Source organism: Balaenoptera borealis (assembly GCF_965194805.1).
Source record: "Balaenoptera borealis genome assembly, chromosome: 3".
Lineage (NCBI taxonomy): Eukaryota > Metazoa > Chordata > Mammalia > Artiodactyla > Balaenopteridae > Balaenoptera > Balaenoptera borealis.
Window position 1 is genome coordinate 137,949,963 of NC_138866.1, and position 20,274 is coordinate 137,970,236.

The 20,274-nt window shown below is 40.4% G+C and overlaps 1 protein-coding gene across 11 annotated transcripts in view; it reads left to right on the forward strand.

Annotated features, from left to right (window-relative positions):
- The window catches only part of LOC309626547 (uncharacterized protein), a gene marked incomplete at its 5' end in the record, with an annotated part of 44,846 nt that overhangs the window by 7,479 nt on the left and 17,093 nt on the right, over nucleotides 1-20,274 (forward strand). For 6 of the 11 annotated variants that reach the window (XR_014243261.1, XR_014243262.1, XR_014243265.1 and 3 more), the window contains one exon: nucleotides 17,642-17,832. The exons of 1 other annotated variant lie outside the window; for it this stretch is intronic. Coding sequence is in view for 1 of the 10 variants with exons in the window: in XM_082387328.1 (XP_082243454.1) it covers nucleotides 17,642-17,832; nucleotides 17,958-18,094; nucleotides 19,775-19,841 (395 nt within the window). Of the gene's footprint in view, nucleotides 1-17,641; nucleotides 17,833-17,957; nucleotides 18,095-19,774; nucleotides 19,842-20,220; nucleotides 20,236-20,274 lie in introns of those variants that run through there. 4 more of the 11 variants (XM_082387328.1, XR_014243260.1, XR_014243263.1 and 1 more) reach the window with 4 other exon arrangements.

The following is a 20,274-nucleotide window of genomic DNA, read 5'->3' on the forward strand; positions in this document are numbered from 1 at the left end:
TACTTGTCCTTTCTGTCTTTTCGGATCAACGCCCTTCAATGGGCACAGAGGTGCTCTTTCAACCAAAAACTTGTGCTACATTTTCTGCCTGTATTGGTGCTAAATACAATAAGCACTGGGCAGATTTTTTTCTTTGCTTTCCAAAGCAAGAAAGCACCCTAATTAAATTGTTTTATATGGACAGTCAAGACGGACCAATTAAGTATGCATTAGTATAAAGATATAGTCTGCAGATAAAGCGGTTTAGAAAATCACGTGTGCGACAAAGGAGAGGGTGCTAGCGCTGGGGAGGGGTGCGTGAACCAGCGAGGTGGCTCACCTCCCTCCCTGGACCCGGGGGGAATTGCAGAAGCCCCGGCCTCAGGTGAGAGGGGATCAGGGCCGCTAACAGGTGGGCGACAGTGTTGGAGTTTTTCAGGCCCGCGCCCCCGACTGGAGAGCGGTGGAGCCCAGGGGGTTAGTATCTCTCAAATCCTCCTACTCTGACAAGGCAGCGGCCCGAGGTGGTGGGTCCGTAGGAGGGGGCGAGAGCGTGCCATGCCTTACTCCAGGTCGGGCCCATTGCCTGGTGTCTAGATTCAGGGCGCGGCCCTGAAGTAAGGAAGGAGTGTGCGCCTCGGGAAGGCCAGGGGGGGCGCGGACACTGTCACTGCCGCGGCCGCAACCCTCTGGCAGCCAAGATCAGGGCAGGAGGCCCCCTTCCAACTCCTCCAAGCTAAGCGCTTTTTCCGCTTCTAAGGAAACGGGAGCGTCTCTGCGAGGAAAGTAAAGTTCCCGCCCGACGCCATCCGGCCCAAGGGGCGTCGAGGACCAGCCACAGAAGTGGGGAAAAGACTGAGGGTCTGAGAAAGGGTAGCGAGGACAGTGGCTCCCCGTCCGGGCCACCGCAGCTCTCGGCTTCTCCACAACCCCTCGACCCTCTGAGGTGTGGGCGGGCAGAGTGCATTTCACCCCGAAGGCGACGACTCCCAGGGCAGTGGCCTGGGCCTCCCCGCGTCGAGGCGTAGGCTTGTGATAGGTGGTCCCCGGGCCGCGAGGGCGCGAGCGCAGCGCGCTGCCGCAGGAAGGGCGCGCGGGGCGCACTGGGCGCCCTTGGTTGGGGTGGGGAGGGGGGAGTAGGGCGAGAATTAGAGCCTGGGGAGGCAGCTGAATGTCAAAAGTAAAAAGGTTGAAAAGCCAATTTTCCCGGCGCGCTTTCGCCCCCCCTTTGCTGGTTGCAGAGGCCGTAAATCAGCGGCCAGCGGCGAGGGCGGGAGGAGCCCCCTCGGCGGGCTCGGCGCGGCCCCGCCCTGACCGTGCGCACCTCCCGGTGGGCCCCGAATCGATCAGAAGCCTAGCTGAGGATGTCACCGCACTAAATATTTACTGATCACACACAAATAGCCGGGGCTCGAACGATTTTCCTCTGTGAGGAGAGCGCAGAGAGAAGGGTAAATCATTTTATTAGTGTGGATAAAGCCCAGAGCACACTCCGGGCTGGAGTGTTTTAAGATGTGTCTTCAACTGGATGAAAAGAGTTAGGGAAATCGATACGGAGTGATTAGAAGCCCCCGGGGTGACGAAGGGGGCCGGGGCTTTCAGGGATTTGGCGAGGCTGAGAGGGGGGAGCGAGCCTCGAGGGGGGCGGCCCGACCACCGCCAGGGAACTCCCGGGGGCAGGCCTGTGTCCCTCCCTCCTCGACGGGAGACGCGAGGGCGCAGCCAGCGGCAGGGAGTCCGCCGCGTCCCGGCGCGGCTGGGCTGGCGCTGGGTGAGAGCTGCGCGGGTCGCCGCGGGACAGAGGGCTTGGGTGCCACGGGGCTCTACATCGCGAGTGCCAGTGGTCAGGTGGCCACGGAAGGGGATCGCAGGCCCGGCGTGGAGATGCTGGCAGGTTCCCGCACAGCGCGGGCTCTCCAGGCAGCTTCCCGGAGTAACGACGTGGCCCAAACGGGTTGCATTTTCCCCCGCCGCGCCACGCAGCATCCCCGAACTTTCTCCCGGATGCACCTCTGCCCCCTCGTCTCCCCTAGTGTTCCAGAGAGGACGCAGCGGCCCAGCCCAGCGGGCTGCCTCTCCATCCCACCCACCCAGTGTCAAGGGCAGCCGCCGGGTGGCGGAACCCGCTGCGGACCGCAGGGCCAGTGGATTCCAGGTTCGGGGCTCCTAGGCAGGTGGGAGGAAGTCTGAGGTGGAGCAGGAAGGCAGAGGCAGGGTGACGCACACCAACGACGCCCCCAGGATGTCCCCGTCCTCTCCAGGGCGGGAAATCAGCTTTTGGGGGGTCTCAAGCGACAGTCCAGCGAGAGAAATGGTTCTGTGGCCCCAAGGCTGGGTGCAGAAGCCTAAAGTGCCAGGGCGCAAAGGTTTGCGGGGCTCGCTGAAGTTAGCAAGGCTTTGGGTGGAGTTTGCTGGGAAGGAGAAGAAAACCTTCTCCCCAAACTCAAGCAGCAAAGTCCTAGCGCGAAAATGGCTTTTCACTTCTGGAAGCGGAAGGCATCGGTCGCTGCTGTGAACAAACCTTGAGGTTCGAAACAGCTGCAAATAATCAAGAAGGCACTAATTTCGGGGGGAAAAGGGGAGACGGAAGGTGAGGAAAGGGAAGATTTTTTTTCGTTTCTTCTTCCCTTTCTCTCTCTTAACCTTTTCCTAAAAATCTGCCCTTCCTGAAGAAACCGATAGCTTGCTGGCTTTATTATTTATTTATTTATTTATTTATTTATTTTCCTTCTCTCCAAATTGCTCGATTTCCTTGGCAGATTGAGGAATTCAGTTCAGGCTGCCCTACTTGGCTCCTCGGTGCAACAGGAAATGTAACTGCAGATCTAATTAACCGTTTTGCAGAAGGGAGAATTTTTTTTTTTTTTAATATGAATCCCAAAGGCTTGGAGTGATGTGTTCAGGTGTGAGGCGATTGGTGCCTCGAATTCATTCTTCGGTAATCCTCTAATTCCTGCGATGGAAGCTCGAGAGCATCGCTGACCTGGAGGCTGTCAGAAGCCGGGTCTCCATTAACCCTTCTTGGTCTCGGCCAGAGCGAAGGTTAACTACACTAATGTACCAAAGGGGCTGTAGCAAAAAAGGAAGGAAGGGTGAAAGGGAAGAAGGGGGAGGGAGAGAAGGTAAATTCACTCTAGCTGCAAGGATTTTAGAGCTCTGTCTTTCACTGGTCCTCCCCCACCCCCACCCTTCCTAGGAAAGCGGGTTTCCATTCTGAGAGACAAGAGTCTCATCCATCAAGGCAGCTCACTCCACGGAGATGGACTTAAGGGAATAAGAAAACACAATGTAGTGAAATATTTTCTTCTATTTAACTGACCACCCAGTTCACTTTAAAAACAATTCTAACATGTATGCAACAATTAATTATTGTGGGAGAGGTTTTAAAAAAAACCCAAATCCTAATACATGTTTTACCTTCTTTCATTTAAGTAAAAGCTAATTTAGAATCTTGTCAGTAGCCAAATTATAGCCATAAAATCTAGATGAGATTAGGAAAATCCATTCTGCTGGTTTCACACCTGGTGGCATTTTTAATGAGTAGTTATATAATAGTTATGTGCATGAAGGTATATGCACATGGGTGTGTATATATTCTTATGGTGGTAGAAGTTCCATGATAGATTAAAGGTTTATATACTCAAGCACTAGATAGAGGCTGTCACTCATGTGTACATGTTGGGGGTCTGGCAGAAAACAGTGCAAAAAAGAGTTTTGAATGAGTTCCTTGGAATCTCTATTGTTGAAATACAAGCTGAAGCAACTTAGTAATGGTAAAGCTGTTGTGCCTTGCAGAATCATGGAAAGATACTTCAAGGTAAAAATGTCAGTTTTCAGTTTGGTAGCTTTGGCAGGGCATTTAAACAAGAGGTGAACATCTTTTGCCTAATATATTTATTTAAAAATTCAACAATATGCTACTCTGTTTATTTTACTTTTCAATGAATTGAAGAATTAAAAGAGAATAGGCTCTAGCTATAGATGCTAGCATAAGGGATTTGTTGCCCATTTAACTAAGTCTGATGTGGTCTATATATGCTTTTAATATTATATTGCAAGGCAACTCCAGCTGAGAAAGTTTTAAAGACACCTAAAGCCATGTGGACATCAGTTCTTATTTAGAAGTGGACAGAGTGAGGAAAGGTTGTCTGATTCTGTATTTTTTTCTCTTAGGAGACTGGTAATGAAATCTTTAAAATGACAGTTCATTTTTGGTTTGTCAAAAAAGGCATTAATCAAATGGTTTCAAGTGCCAGTCATTTAAATGTGAAGGTGTTAGTAAGGCAAATATCCAGATAAATTTATATTGTTAATTAGCTGCATCAGTGTACTTAAAGAAAATACAAACAGAACAACAAAGGGGATTTATCTTGTTTAATTTTCTTTAGCCACAAACTCAAGGTGAATTTCAGAAGGAGAAAATAAGGGCTAATTTCCATTCTATTGGTTTTTAGAAGGCTGAAAAACCCCAGTTTCAATATAAAGCATATAATTAGAGAAGTAAGTAAATGGACAAAGACAGATATACTGCCATAATAGAAAAACATAATGTATGAATTTAGAAAACATAATTAATTAATTAACTATCAACTGCACTTCTCTTCTTAAATGGATGGTTTCTTGAAATGTTGAACGGACACATTAAAAATAAAGGACTTCTGTGCAAAAATGAGAGGAGGCTAACATAATATTCAGTTTTTTTGACCATAGGAAGTATCAACTTGAGGCTTTACAAAGTATAATGTTTAAATAAAATTTACACTGATCTTTTTTTTTTTGAATATAGGACACAGAAAGTTACCTTTCTTATCCCTACATTACAATTTATAATAAATTAATCAACCTTATCAAAGGGATTACAATGTGCTTGACTGAGGTAAATTGACTGAGATGATATCACTTAAAATAGTTTAAAGCAAAAGTGAAAATGTAAAAGGAAGAAAATATTGACTTCAGTGATAAATGTCACATTGGGTATTTATTGGCAGGACCACATTACATCACATGTCAGGGAGAAGTTAAAAATTTAGGCAACCCTATTTCTTGCAGAATGCATGTTAATAATGTATTTACTGACTCCAAAAGTTATGGTGGAAATTTTTATTTTGCATATACTTTGTTGCCATATTGCCATCCAAATAGAAAGAAGTGAAATTTAAGCGAGGGGGGATGGGGTTTAAAAAATATTAAACAATGTTTTTCTTTATAGTCTTCAAGAATTATGCTTAGTTACACATTGACTTTTTTCATATGATTTTGATTAATTTAATAGCTTTTAAAATCATATACTACTGTGTTGAAGTCTACATTGTTTATACATTGAAAACAAATTCAAAGGCATCAGATCTTTCTCAGAAAGTGCAATTGAATGTTCAGTTATTGAAGAGCTACTATTTAAATTTCCCAGGTTCCATTAAAAACAAACACACTTACAAACACCTGAATCTATTCTTTCCGAACAACTTGTAAAATTGCAACTGGCATGGCTGTGGATGAATATTTTATATAAGAGTCTTTTGTTCTCTTCTTGTTTAGCAGGGAAATGCCTCTAATTTGTCTTTTATGCTTAAATACTTTAAAAAAGCATTAGTCCATATGCAAGAATTATTCATCCTTTTTTAAAAAAAGTGAATAAAATTCTAATTATAGAGAAAAGATGTGATGTTTACTCTGAAGTTTCAGGAACATGTAAAGTTTTCTTAATAAACTAGAAGAAACTCTATCCTAGATAAATTTAAATAGGGCAGATATTGGGTATGGTTTACATTCGTGTCCTTCTGCCTTCTTGCCTTTGGCATTAAGGTATCTGGGTTTTTGTCTTCACACACTGTCTATTGTTAGCAGATTTTGAGATTAAAAAATATTTTCAAATTGTCTTGCCTTTATAGCTTAATGCATTATTAAATTGGAAAATAATATTCACTTCTGTGTTCAAATTTCTATGTCCAGACAATAGTAAAGAGGTGAGGTTCTGCACTACCCCCCAAAAAAAACCCAATAACAAAAAAGAAAACATCATTACATATACAAGCTAAAGAGGAAAACAAAAGCAAAAACAAAAACCTTAGGCTTCAGTGTGTTGGAAATACAGAATCATTGTTTTTACAATGGAGCCCTTTACAAGGCTTTTTTCATCTTAACTATCTACCAAGATGGGACACTTGAGTTTTGTATAATTTTTGAATTTTGAGCAAGTTTTAACAACATATCACAGGCTTTTTGAAGTGAAGAAAATTTGAAAAATAAGCCTCCAGAATAAAAAAACACAGATAAGTGACAGGGCATGATGGCTTGCCTCCGTTTTTAGGGATGTTACAGAAGTTTTACTTTAAAATTACAATAACATGCTTTTTCATTGGGTGCAAAGCAAGATAATTATAGGAGAAAAGAGAAGAAAAGATTCCCTCCCACTCTTGGCCACCAAAAAACAAAACAACAACAAAACCCCAAAGAAACCCCAATATTAACCCCCACCCTTGCCACTTTAGGGAAGTTTCTGTGTAACTGTGGGTCCTGCAGTGGTTAGACTCTAGTCCGTAGGCTGGCAGCCTCAAGAAGGAGGCAGATTCTCTGAGCTCAACTGCAGATGACCTACCACTTCGAGGTAAAGTTTGGAAAACAACTATTGAAAGTTAACCTCTCCTTTCCAAAGAAGGTTTTCAGAGGCGGGACAGTGAGAGCTGATATAACCAATTTTATTATTTTCTAAGGCATCCCTAACTTTTATGATCCCCCCCTTTCCTTTACTATCCATCTTTGTGCCTCCAGGGCTAGTGAGAGAGCAGGGCAGATTCTAGATTACTTTCAGAGTTTGCCTTCTCTGATGATGGATTACCACGTCAATTTAAACGGCATAGGATTAATTTGTTTCAATGATTTCTCTTTAGGCTGAATGCCAGCCGTTTTTCTATCTCTCCCCTTGCTCTTCAGAACAACAACCAAAAAAAACAAAAAAAACAAAAAAACAAAAAAAAAGCCTTCTTTCCATATTCTAAGTTAGGAGACAATAATAGAAATAGACAAGTTAGGTGTAATGTTGCAACACAGTTATGGGTCTGAGTGTTTTTATCTCTGTCTAAGAGGCTGAAACATACAGTCAGTCACATTAAAATGAAATTGGATTCAACATTTATTCAATAAATACTTGTAGATAATACAGTGCCAAGTGCTTTTGACATATAAGGACTTAATTTGTCTTGGGTAACAAGTTATTAATATGGCACATTTAAACTTGCCACCTACAATAAGGTTTTTGAGATCCATAACAAACTCAGATGATTATTGTGAAAAATAATTTGTGTGAGGGCGGGAGATCTTTCTGAGAATGAATATCTTTATTATATATATATATATATATATATATACACACACACACACACACACACACACACACACATACATATGCATATATACATACATACACCCATACTAGTAACACACATACATGTCAGATCACATGCAAACAAAAAAGTTCAATAAAGTTAAAAATATCCATTCATTATGCAGGTAGATCTAACCTTTCCAAACTAAGAATATGTAAGCCAGTTTTCTCTTTTGAATGATTTCTAAAGTGCACAAGAAAAATGCTGTTCAAATCCACTTTCCTTGCAAGATCAAATCCATTATAAGGATGAAATGGCACAAAAAAGCACTTAGGTGCAATCCAAAATCAAACACCCCCTCCAGATTTTTCACCTAGACTAACCTTGCAGCCAGATAGAGCATGTTGCTTGTAGATAAAGGCAATTTAAGTGAAATAAGCTATCCCTAAAGTGATTATTGTATTTCTTTCTTAACTGGAGGTCCTCCAGCAGATGCAAAGGAACAAGAGAGGGGTTTTATCCTATAGACTGACTATGTTGAGTACATGTGGCTGTTTTGAACACTTGGCTGCTGTTTCATTTTTTTTTTCAGTTTTCCTAATTGCTTCTCCTTTTCCCAGCATTCCCCTGCACTGAAATTAAGCATCATAGTTCAGGATAATAAATTGCATTCTGAATATGAACACGATGGATTTTCTAGCCTTCCTCTTTTCCTTAGGCTTCTCAATGCTGTTTTTGAGCAGGTTCTACTTTCTAAGGACGTATGCAATCTGAGGCCAGTGACTGCCAGAACTGGAATCTATGCAATTTTAATTTGTAAAAAAGTTGTTAGTTGTTAACCTTGGGGGAGATTGTGCATCTCTGAGAAACCAAATCTTTGAGAGCTCTCCCTGGGAAATGATGTTACACATGAGCAGAAAATCTAGGCAAGAAAGGCTAATTGAATGAGGAGAGAGAATTAGGTTAAAAAATAGAGTGCAATCTAGTATCACATTTTCACGAGTGTATCTTGAAATGAAGGTGTCTTCAAGTCGCCAGTGATGCCAGAATGTTTAGATGCTGGCCACAGATGGGAACACCTATTGAAATGTGTCTGAAGAAGATTAATAGGGCTTGTCACTGTTGGGAAAGCACTGCTTTGCTGTAAATTTCTACCAGCACAAGATGAATTACCGATGAATGCTCACTTATCAACCCCATCACTATCGTTTGACACTAAATCAAATTGAGAAGTTATCTGCAATCAGAAAATTTCTTTTTAAAATAGACATACACCTTTAGGCCCCGACTCTTTACTAATCCTACTCAGAAAACAATTCTCGTCCCATGATGCTTCTTTAGCTTAAACAAAATTGTATCTCAATAATGTATATACTTTTAAGTTCACGTGCAACGGACAGCTGGTCAATGGCAAAGTCTGACAGTATTTTAACAAGGTATGAAGGCTTCTTGGAAGCTGTCATTGAATATTTCATAAAGTGTGTTTTCTTTACTTTGAGATATTTCTTTCTCTAATTACTTGGAAGGCAAAGAAGAGAGTGCTGTTTTCCTGTTCTAAACCCTGTCCCTGCAACCTAATCATCTTCTAATTCCCTGGTAAGATAAAATTATGAGAGAATTGCAAGTTTAGGTAGAGAACAGTAGAATAGGATTAAATGGATAACAGTGATAACTGAGGAAATGCATTTATTCTTTTATGATTACATGGTGTTGCATGTATCTCATTTCTAAGGTGATTTATTTGAGAAACAAATCAGTGGCATTATCTCTTTTGTCATCTGTTAACCAGCTCTAAGCATCCAGAGGCTTTCTGACCTAGGAATAATAATGTTTAATAAAACCATCAACCCTTGTATTTTTATAGGACTCTACCTATTTACGAAAGTTATTCTCACATGCATAACTCATTTGGTTTTTACCAAAATCCTGCAATGTTGATATTTTAAATTCCCATTTTGCTGATGAGTAAACTGAGGCTCAGAGACTTATCTGAGGCCATGGAACTAATAGGAGCACAGTCAGAATTCATACCTAGGTCTCCTAGGATCCTTTCAGGGTTTTTCACTATGTAAATGAAGAAGAAAAGGACGGTGATATTAACATCAGCCAACATTGACTATATACCAGAACTATGGTAAACATACACATGTATTTTATTTAATCTCTTATACAACTCTGAGGTAGATATTGGTGTTATTTTCCATTATCCAAGAGAAAAATAAAAAGCAAACCAAGGGTTATGGAGGTTAGGGACTTGCCTGAAACTCACATTGCTAGTAAGTTGGTGACATGTTATTCAAATCCAGGAAGTCTACATTCAAAGCCACTTCCCTATCCTATGTTCCCGTTTCCAATTGCAAGGAGTCTTCAACTGCATTGAGTGGTCGCAAGAAACCCACTTATCTGTGGAATATAAAAATCCCTCAGACTCTGAGGCAGTGTGTCATAGCAGAATAGATCCTGGTTTGGAAATAGACCTGGATTTAAATTCTAGCTTTACCAGTTACTAAGTATGTGACCTCCACTTCTTTGGCCTTTATTTTCTTCATCTCTAAAATGGGGTGGTTGGGTTAAATGAAACTATGGGCATTGCTTTTGGGTACTTCCTTCTGTCATGGTCTCTAAGAGAGAAGAAGTAAGGAACAGAAAAATGACAGCCATGTCTGAGAAGGCGAGCAGGGACAAGTGACAAATGAGGTACTTTGAGAAGTTGTGACTGCCATCTCTCAGAGACTGGCACTGGGGACACTCAGCATTGGATGAAGTCTCTTTTCTTCCTCTCTGCTTTCAGAGAGCACGGAATGCTTAAGAACAAGGATAGTTCTTTACAAAACCATAGAATTTAAAACTTACAAGGAGAACTTTACCTCCCTTATTTCCCAGATGAAAGCAAGAAGAAAAACCTGATGTCTGGAGAGGTTGGGTGACTTCTGTAAGTTCTCCCAGCTGATTGGTGACAGGGTTGAAATTAGACCCCTTTTCTCTTGGCCCCAAAACCAGGAATCCACCCTCCCTCCCACAATATCTTCCAAACTATGCTCCTTATTCATCAAAAAAAAAAAAAAAAGTTTAGATGATCTCGTCGTGTCCCTATTATAACTATTTTGCTGCTCTAATTATTTTGATATGATAATTTGTGTGGGTTATTATTGGTTGTAATATGAAATCTTCCTAAATCTCTCCCACAATAATTTTTCATAAAATCTGTTAAGCTAACCAGCCGAAGAGTTTAAGCTGCAATGAAGAATCACACAATAATAAAAATATTCTGTAATCTCCATTAGGTCACTGTAATATTCCAATCTGTATTTATTACAACCCTCCTCTTATGCTTACATAACCAAAATTGCTAGATTTATATTCTCTAATGGTTCCCCAATGGGAAAAACCTGTGTTTTTTATCTCCCTTTTCCTGTCCCAAATCACCCTTCCACATACGTTGGCTGCTTTGGGAAACCCCGTCTGGGTTTAATCAGAAGTTGCAAGACAAAATGTGCATTATTAAGAAATATAAATATTTTCAGAAGCAATCAAAGGGATGAAAGATTGATTCAGCATGTAGATTGGACCTAATTCGAAGCAGCTTTTTTCTAGTGAAGGCTACCGAGATACAGAGGCAGGAGTTATTGTGGCCACCGGTTGGAAATGCCCACTCATTAGAATGTCAGGATTTCTCTTGCTAGGTATGTTGAAATACTTTTTGCAAGGTGTATTCTCTAGTCTCTGGGCTGAAGCACCTTTCTTGCCACCCTTAGGGACTTGGAGTAGTTACCTTTGAGAAATTTAGACTAATTCCTTCTTCTCTTTAGAGTTTAGATCAGCGAGTACCTCCATTTTCACAACTCGGAAGTTGGTTTAGCATTAACTTCATAAGAACATTTTGGCCTGGAGGCATCTGTATTACAATTTCTTTCTTGGCTTTATAAAAGGTATCACATTATCTACCTGGTCAATCTTTATTGGCTTTCAAAATAGAGACATGGAAAAACCTAATAAGCTTGATTAAGATACCTGCTTTAAAAACAACAGGCTGCCTCATTTAGCATGTTGCTTTGAAATGTCCCAGCAAAGCTGGGTGGTCATTGCTTGAATACAGGTATTGCTAATTTGGGATCTTTGTCAGTCTGGTAGCTCTGGAAAAAAAAATAAAGTCTAATGTGTAGGTGGAATTTTAATACACAAGGGATCAAACCCTGATTGTTGTATTTTGTTTCTGTTTTCTTTCTTTCTTTCCTTTAATCCCACTTTTTGTCCACATGGCTATGTGTGAGAGATGGCTTGATTTTCTTGATATGGTTCACCCATCCACAGATGGAATCCAAAGAGGACTGAAAATGTCTTTAAAATCAACACAACTCAGGGAGTTTGAGTGAACCAGTTTTCCTTTGTTGTAGGGTATAGTATTATTGGCTGTAGGTTTTTTGATATACATTCTAAATTAGGCCTGCAAAGGCATGCTTCATCTTTAATTCATCACTCTCAGCTGAAAGAGATTAGCAATGTCTAGCACGCACCCCTCGTATGGTGCTGACCTCATCAAGTATGGCCTGAAATTAATTAGCCTCATTCATTCCAAATGGAAAAGGATAATGGAGCAGCATTTTAGAGATGACCATCACAAATTGTATGCAGCATATTTAAAAGGCTCCTATTTTCAAACCATGTAGATTAAAATTCTTTCCTGGGTTTACAACATGCCAGAGTTTTCAAGGACCCAGAGGGAAGCCTGGGCAGGTTTCGGATGTATATGTTTGTGTGTGCGCATGCGTATGCCAGAGTGCGTGCACGCCCAGTTGTTTGTTGTATGAGTCTTAGAACCTGTGTATGGATGTGTCCATATTTAGCTGACTTGCTGTCTAGGGTGATACCTGGAATACGTGACCGACAAAAATATGTTTCATGCTGATTTAAATGATCCGGTAATAGAATACGTTAAGAGTATTTTTCTTTTTTTCTTTTTTCTTTTGGTTGCCATGAATACCATGAAGCGGGCACGCTAGCACAAACTTGCTGCTATTTTCCAGTTAGACGCTATTCATCCTCTAATTTAGAAACCGAAAGCCTCTTAAAGAAATGCTTGGTGTTTCTATTTGGAGTTACTTTTGGAACTTTCTATGTCTTTTCCCAGTCCTTACCGTTTCATCATATTTCAAAACATGATTGAGGACTAACTTGGATTACAGAATCACTTAAATTTACCACCTTTCTAAGATTAGCTGATTTTTTCCCTTTTGGGAATTGACTAAGGAAGACCACATTTTTTTTTTTTTTTAAACATCTTTATTGGAGTATAATTGCTCTACAATGGTGTGTTAGTTTTTGTGTTATAACAAAGTGAATCAGTTATACATATACATACATCCCCATATCTCTTCCCTCTTGTGTCTCCCTCCCTCCACCCTCCCTATCCCACCCCTCTAGGTGGTCACAAAGCACCAAGCTGATCTCCCTGTGCTATGTAGCTGCTTCCCACTAGCTATCTATTTTACATTTTTTGAATATCAAAATTGCTTTCTTTTCTAGCCAAGATAATCTTGACTGGGGTTCTTTGGTATTCTCAAAGATGTTGTAAAGTTTATTTTTATTACCAGTCATTTGGGGACTACAGATTAGAAGAAAAAAAGTGTGACTTTTTTTGTGTGTGTTTTCAGGTTTTAATTTTTTAAATAATATAAAGTGTGGTTAACTTATGAAAAAGTATCAGTAGTATTTGGGAGAAATTTTATCTAATGCACATTTCTTAAGAGAAATTTTTTTTTTTTAAATCCCAGAGTAACTTTGTTTAGTTCCATTAAAAAAGTAGGTATTCAAAGTAATGTAACTGCAAAGCTTCTACTTAACTATTGGAGTGAAAAATGCACTTCTAGGCAAATAATTTTTTTAATCTCACTGATATATTAGTCTCAATATATAAGTTATTTAAGATTATTTTGCCTTATAATAAAACAGAAACTGTAAGCATGTTGCTCATATCTCTGCAAATGTAGGATTTGGAAATTTCCCTAAACTCACTTTTGCCTAATCTTCTCATCCCAAAGGCCTCTTTATTTAATGGGCATATATCATTTATATGTCCAAGATCATCAGTCACAAACTGTGAACCTATCATTTTGACATAAAAGATCTATCCTTAAATCTCCTCAAACCTCTAGCATATAATTTGAGGAAATTAGCTAAAGTCTGGGCTTCTGACTTCTGGGGGGAAGAAATGTAAAAATGGAGAAAGCTTATATAATACAAATTTGATTTTAAAATCATGGTTTACCTGAGCCAGGGATTAAAAATTGATGCAGCTGCAGATCTTTAAATGTTGACAGAAATAGATAATCTTGTTAATTATTGTCTGGTCAACTTGGAATTTTGTGGCTAATAAACACAGTATGAAGTAAAGGAGAATATTTGCAAAAACAGCATGACTCATTAAAGCATATATTACCAAAACTGTATTTTCCTCATAGTTATATATTGAGACAAAGAAATGTATATGCTCTAAAATATTGCAATTTGCTGAAATATTGAACAGCATGTCTCAATTTTTACTTAAAAATGTTTTTTATCAACTGAGGTGAAAATGGCAGGAAAACCATAAATATAAGGATTAAGGCTGCATGAAATTTGAGTTCGTTCAAATGACAAACCCCAAGTAAAACTCAGATGAACTTACCAAATTTCATTTGGTATCCACCTGAAACTGTAAATCCTCTTTTGGCATTTGAGAGTAAAAAGGAGGTTCACCTAAAATTCAAACCAGGTTTTCCTAAAGCTAACCCAGATTCACTCACTTTGGGGTAAACTACAGTTGTGTTTTGGGTTCATAATAAAACTTTCATCCCACTTTAGCTAATGATGAAGAGATGATGGGCTGGGGAAGAGAGCTAGATGTTTTGGGAATTGCTGTTTTGTCCTGTTTTACTTTGTATTTCCTGTAACATTCTGAAGTAGGGAAGAACAGTATATGAAGCCCATTTTCAATGATATATGTGGAAATGTGACCACATATGAGAGACCAGAGGGGAAACTGACAGTCAAATATGCATACGATTTTTTAAAAAAGGAGAATCTAAACTAAATGTCGGTAACCAACATTTCTTGAGTGCTTACTGTAACCAGGCACAATTTTAAGTACTTTGCATGTATTAACTCAACTTGGTCGACCATAACAGTACCAAACAAACACAATTATCTCCATTGTGCAGATAAGAAAGACTAGGCACAGGGAAATTACATAACTTGCCCAAGGTTACACTGCTCCTAAAAGGGATTTGAACCCCAGGATGTCTGGTTCTGGAATCTCTGTACTTAAGCACAATGCTATACTGCCTCCCTAGAGAAAATATAATTGCAATGTTGTTTGGAAAACAAACTGCTACAGACTATACATAGGAGAAGTATTTTCCCATTTTTAAGTGCTAAGAACAGAAGTAAATGTAATGGCAGAAACCAAGGTCGAGAAAGCTCATTCTTGTCTAATCTTCTTAACCCAGAAGTAGGAAGGGAGTCGAAGTCCCAAATCTCCCTGAAGTCTTTGCTGAGTGTCTACTTGGAATGCTACATATGTAGACTACCTTAATGCCAAAGAGATAAAGATAAATGGACTGGAATTCAAAGAAAAAAAGTACAAAAATGACAGGGTGAGAGATTGACTTGGGAGGAAAGATCAAAAGAACTAAATAAGGAAAACTTGGAGAAGCAATAGTTAATATAGAACTCAATAGCACTCTAGAAATATTTAGAAGAAAAATGAAGGCCTACAAATGTCACCAGGGAGATTGGAAATAGGTAAAGAGGAAGGTCTAAGAGAAAAACAAATTAAGGGAACTCAGTTAGATTTTGTCATTTTCTTGCAAGACCGGTAATGAAAGCTATATTTTCTTGGAATACTGAAGCCTAAGTCAGAGATTTCACAGGAAAACAAAAATATGTTCCCTGCCTTGTGTAGGTTGAAGCAGAAAGATAGGCATATATATATATATATATATATAAATATATAATATAATACATATACTATTACATATATTACTATATGATGGTAATATATATATACTATACTATTATTAATATATATACTATTATGATGTAAAGTATTTTTTAAGCCATATGGCTTTAAAATTGCTTTACATCATAATAGTATGTGAAATGTCCCCATAACCTTTATATTCACTTTCTCATTTAATTCTCATGATGAGTTTGTGAAGTTTATATTATTAGCTCCATTTTGCAGATATGAAAACCGAGGCTCAGGGAGGTTGTTGTTACCTGCCCAGGGTCATGCAGCCTGTGGACCCCCTGCATCGTCCCAAGCCTCGTCTCCTCCCAGAACACCACACACTGTCTTCTCTCCCATGGCATCCCCAGGACTTCTCCCAGAAGATGATGTCACAGAACAACTGGTTTTAGGCCAAATTCACTGCGGTGCATCACCCTTGAGGCATGTACTGATAAGAACACGTTCTGCTGGAATGGGACATAACCTGGCTTCTGATAACTGGGGGCACCCTCTAGGAGGTGGCCTGTCTGCTCAGCTCTTGCAGAAGCTGTGTATGTTAAGTAAACACTCTGAAGTTGGCTTGGATGGGGGAGCAAACGATAGATGGATGAACATTCAAACATGAACTGGAACTCTCCAAGCGGGCCCCCAGTCTCCTGTGTTTACAGGCCCCCAAATGAAATCACACGGCTGTTTATAGGAGTCTTAGTGCTGATGAAAAGACTGAGTTAACGCTCCAAACTTTTCCCTGCCAAAGGAGAAAAGTTCCAGGTTCTTTAAAAAGTATGTAAAGCATCTGATCTGAAAAGTGGCAACAGCATTTGGGACCAATTACCCAGATTAAGAGGCAACAATGCTCTGTTTACACTTTGTAGCCAAGAGCCCTTTGGCTCTGGCCCACAAGCTGGAGATTGTAAATTACGGAAATTTCAGCCTAACATTGCCTTCTCTTTTGACCTGTGTGTCTGAGGGTAGAGAAAAGCAGCTAGAAAAACCCTGTTGTTACTTGCCTTAAAATGTCAGTGAATGGGGAACTGAATGTTGTCTTCCAGGTAAGATGTTTAACACAGATCCTCTGCAAGGAAAGCGTGCATTTTCTCACTCAGGGAAGGGGCTGTGGATGCTGTGTCAGGATGTGGTTTTTCAGTTTGCCACTCCTCAAAAATGATTTTTGCAAAAGAAGTTAAAAGTAAAGGCTCTCTGACATCTTTTGCTTAATTACCATTGCATTCCACTTTAACTCCGTTTTCCAATATGCTGTGGATTAATCAGTAACAAATGGGAGTTAGTGGCATCATTACCCTGAGGACTGTACTGCTGAGAATGGAGAGACACAGATTATGGTAAATACAGCCATGTGGGCAAAAAAGAGGCATCATTTGGCCAAAACTTGGAGGCCAATAAGGGTCAGAATCATTTGGGAATGAGATTTTGTTTTCTCCCTTTACTAAGGAGGCCAGCCCCCACTTTATGTAACGCTGATAATTCCAGAAGTTTGGGGAAAATATTCGTCTTTCTTTCAACATAATCCTGATGTTAAGGGCTTGACCTTGCTGGGGGAGAAAGGAACCACAGAGGTCAGAAGGCAAGAAGAATGGGAGGCATATCTATTCCTGAAGCACAGACCTGCCAAACCCAGTGGTGTGGAAAAGACGAGTCATTATTTTACCAGTAGCCGTAATGGTAATGCACGTGTTCAGAGGTTTAGAATTTAACCACTTTCAATACCACATTTAGACCATCAAACTGGATGTATCCAGAGGCAGGGACTGAGCTCTTTTTAAAGTTCTATAGGTTAGATAGTCATTTAGATGAAAACGTGATTGGCATTGTGATTGTGGAGTATTATGGGAATCTTAGGATCGGAAACTATTTTGTTTTGTTTTGGAAAACATTTTTTACCCCGTAATCCAGGGTCCACTTCATGGAGGGGCTGTCTTCTGAGGCAACTCATATTTGAGGGCATTCCAGTCCCCTTGGATGTCAATATACTTTTTTGATAAAAACTGATCAACAACCAAATTTATTCAATTTTGGATTCTTCTGACCCTGGTCTATCTCAATAATTTACCATTTTTGGCAGTGTCAGAGCTTCCTGACATTTACAATTAACTCACAAATTAACTTAGAAATGATAGTAAGCTCTCAGCTAAATGATACAGTGGCCGCTGGGGACCAGACCAATTTTCTAGAATAAGGTTAGGGCTAAGTTGCTCTGTAACAATGCTAAGGTTGGTTGTGTAGAAGTAGTTATTCAAGTGTGAGCAGGAATCTATGTGTGAGGGGGAGATGTTATCTGCCTCTAATTCTGCTGGTTACTAAGCCCTCTGATATTTCTTCATCTATACAACAGGGATAACCGGTTTCTAAAACATTGTGGAATTCAAGGCTCCATAATGGAATCAAGAAGTCATGAACGGTTCCCTTGGAAGGAAGCTTGGAGGACACTGGTCCAACTTCCCACTGAAGCCAGAGGTCTGGAAATGGGCAGATGGTCAGGCAGACACCGATTCAGCATTTTCAAGAGTTGTAAATTCAAGACAGGTAATGTAAATATGTGAAGGTCTGGGTGAAGGTTGCCAGTTAGCCCTGGCCAACCACCTAAGACAGATGGGAGGGATAGGGTTCCCTTTCCCCCAGGCTACCACTATTGGGAGCTTTGTTTTTAGAAAGTTTTGTTCCTTCTATGGGAACCAAAACCGTGTCCCTGGAGCATCTTTCTACAGAGTTGGAGTCTGTCCTCAGAAGCAATACAGTTGAACCACTGCATCCCTACACCATATGGCAGACTTTCAAACCCTTGAAGGTAACTTTCATTCTCCCCCATCCCTTCAAGCCACTGCTTTTGTTTTATTGGCTAAATTCCCCAGTGCCCCATATGACATGGACTCAGAAGTTTTGTCTTCCTGAGGTGGCCTTAGTTTGCCAGAGTCTCTTAAGAAGCATCCAGAAAAAAATAAAATATTCAGAAGTCTCATGACCAGTGCTATCTATCATGTCATGTGACTTTAATCAGAGCCCTGGTCAGGAAGGAGCCCCCATACTGTGGAGTCAGACTTCAGTCATCTAGGGCTTGTATGGGGGATTTATTGCATTTAAGAATGTCTCATGTTTATCCCCATTAAACTGCATTTTGTTTTGGCTTTTGGTGGCTTTTAGAGTCTATCTCTCTCATCTTTTGTTCCTTTACAAATTGCATTAGCATGTCTCTTACAGTTTTGCCCAATCATTGATCTGAATACTGCAGAAGCCAGGGTTTCTGGGGTTTCTAGGCTCTTTGATGTCACTAGTAGTTATGCTGAAAATAGTTAAAGCTTTATTTCTTTAATTAGTTCCTAAGCAGCCATTAACAGTAAGGTCTCTGGGAACTAGATTTGCCTGGAGTTAAATCCTGGGTCCGCTGACATACCAGGTGTGTGGCCTTGGGCCTGCTGATTTACTACCTCAGTTTCCTCATCTGTAAAATGGGGGATAATAATATAACTATACCTATGGTTGTTTTGATGATTAAATGAGTTAATATATGTAAAGCACTTAGACTAGTGACAGGTACATAGCATACACTATTTATTATACAATGAAAATAAATCAAGACAGGGTCCCTAAGGACAAGGACAGTCTCTCATTTGTATCTGTGTCTCCAGAGACTAGCACTGTGCCTGGAATATATTTAGGGCTAGTAAATTGAGTATATGGATGAGTGAGTTTCCATAGTGTTCTAGACACTAGATGCAGACAGATAATATAATCAATGCTATGATTTCCAATGCTAACAGATTTTCAATACTATTATAAAAAAAGAGGTTGTCCGCATTCAATTTCAGGCCATCATCGGGGTGGTTATTTTGCCCCTAATTTTTCTAGGAATGATCATCATGGTCACCAGTGTCTTTATTGATGCTAATCTGTTATGTCTCAGTTTAGCTTGGAAGACCAGAAAAATCACACAATGAAGTTTAGTCTCAGCTCAGAAAAAGAGCAAAGATACAGCTTAGTTTGCCTGCCCCAATCTGAGAGGTGACGCTGTCTATTTTTAGCATGAAAAGTCTCTTAACCCAAGAATGCTAGTGTTCCTTAGTCAGATCTTCATGTTTAAACTTTTGTAGATTCCCCAGCCATCGGCAGACTCATTCAAAAAGACATGATAAACAATTTAAATGTTTTAAACATCATCCACAGCGTGGAAGTTTCCGCATCTCTGTACCTTTCCATTAACACCCCAAATGAAGCGCTGACATCAGGGTAGGTCTTGATTTAAGTGCATAGCAACATAATGCCCCCCTTGGTTCAGTTTCTGTATGTGAAATCAAGTTCTCCTCGGGTTGCTAATTTAAATCTTTCAGAGATATCTTTTACATGGAATTCCCTTTGAACTTCCATCCAGGCTAATTCAAACACGTTCCGTATTTTCCTCCTTCTCTATTAATACAGTGGAGCTCAAAGAAGAAAATTCACCCGTGTTTTCTCCTTTGTATATGTTCAATAGGTACCCCTGCAGCAATTACCTACTGGAAGGTGGAGGAGGAGCCAGACTGTGAGCGCAGGGGCCACCGGTAATAGGATCCGTGGTTGTTGTGTGTGTAAAGTGCTAACACTTTTGACAGCCACCATCCTAAAGGGGTGTAGCAAGTCATTGGAAATTTGTACACAGACTGCCCCATCCATTACGCATCACCCATATCATACCCATAATCTCCCAAGGCAGAGATGCTATTACACTCAGAGGGCCAAGGGCTGCCCGCGCTTATATACACACAACTCCCACTGACTCTGTGCTACCAATGCACTTCAATGCGAGTTGTCAGCAGCATAAATTTAGCTCAGTACAGACACAACCACAGCAGGCGCAGCAAACAGAGATGTGGCTGTGTGTTAAAAAGGCTGAGGAAGAACAAAAAAGCTGCCCGTTTTCATAAGAAATCTTATCCCTAGAGCATGAAGAACTGCAGCCTGACACCTGCCACAGCACCCTCATCCCACAGCCTG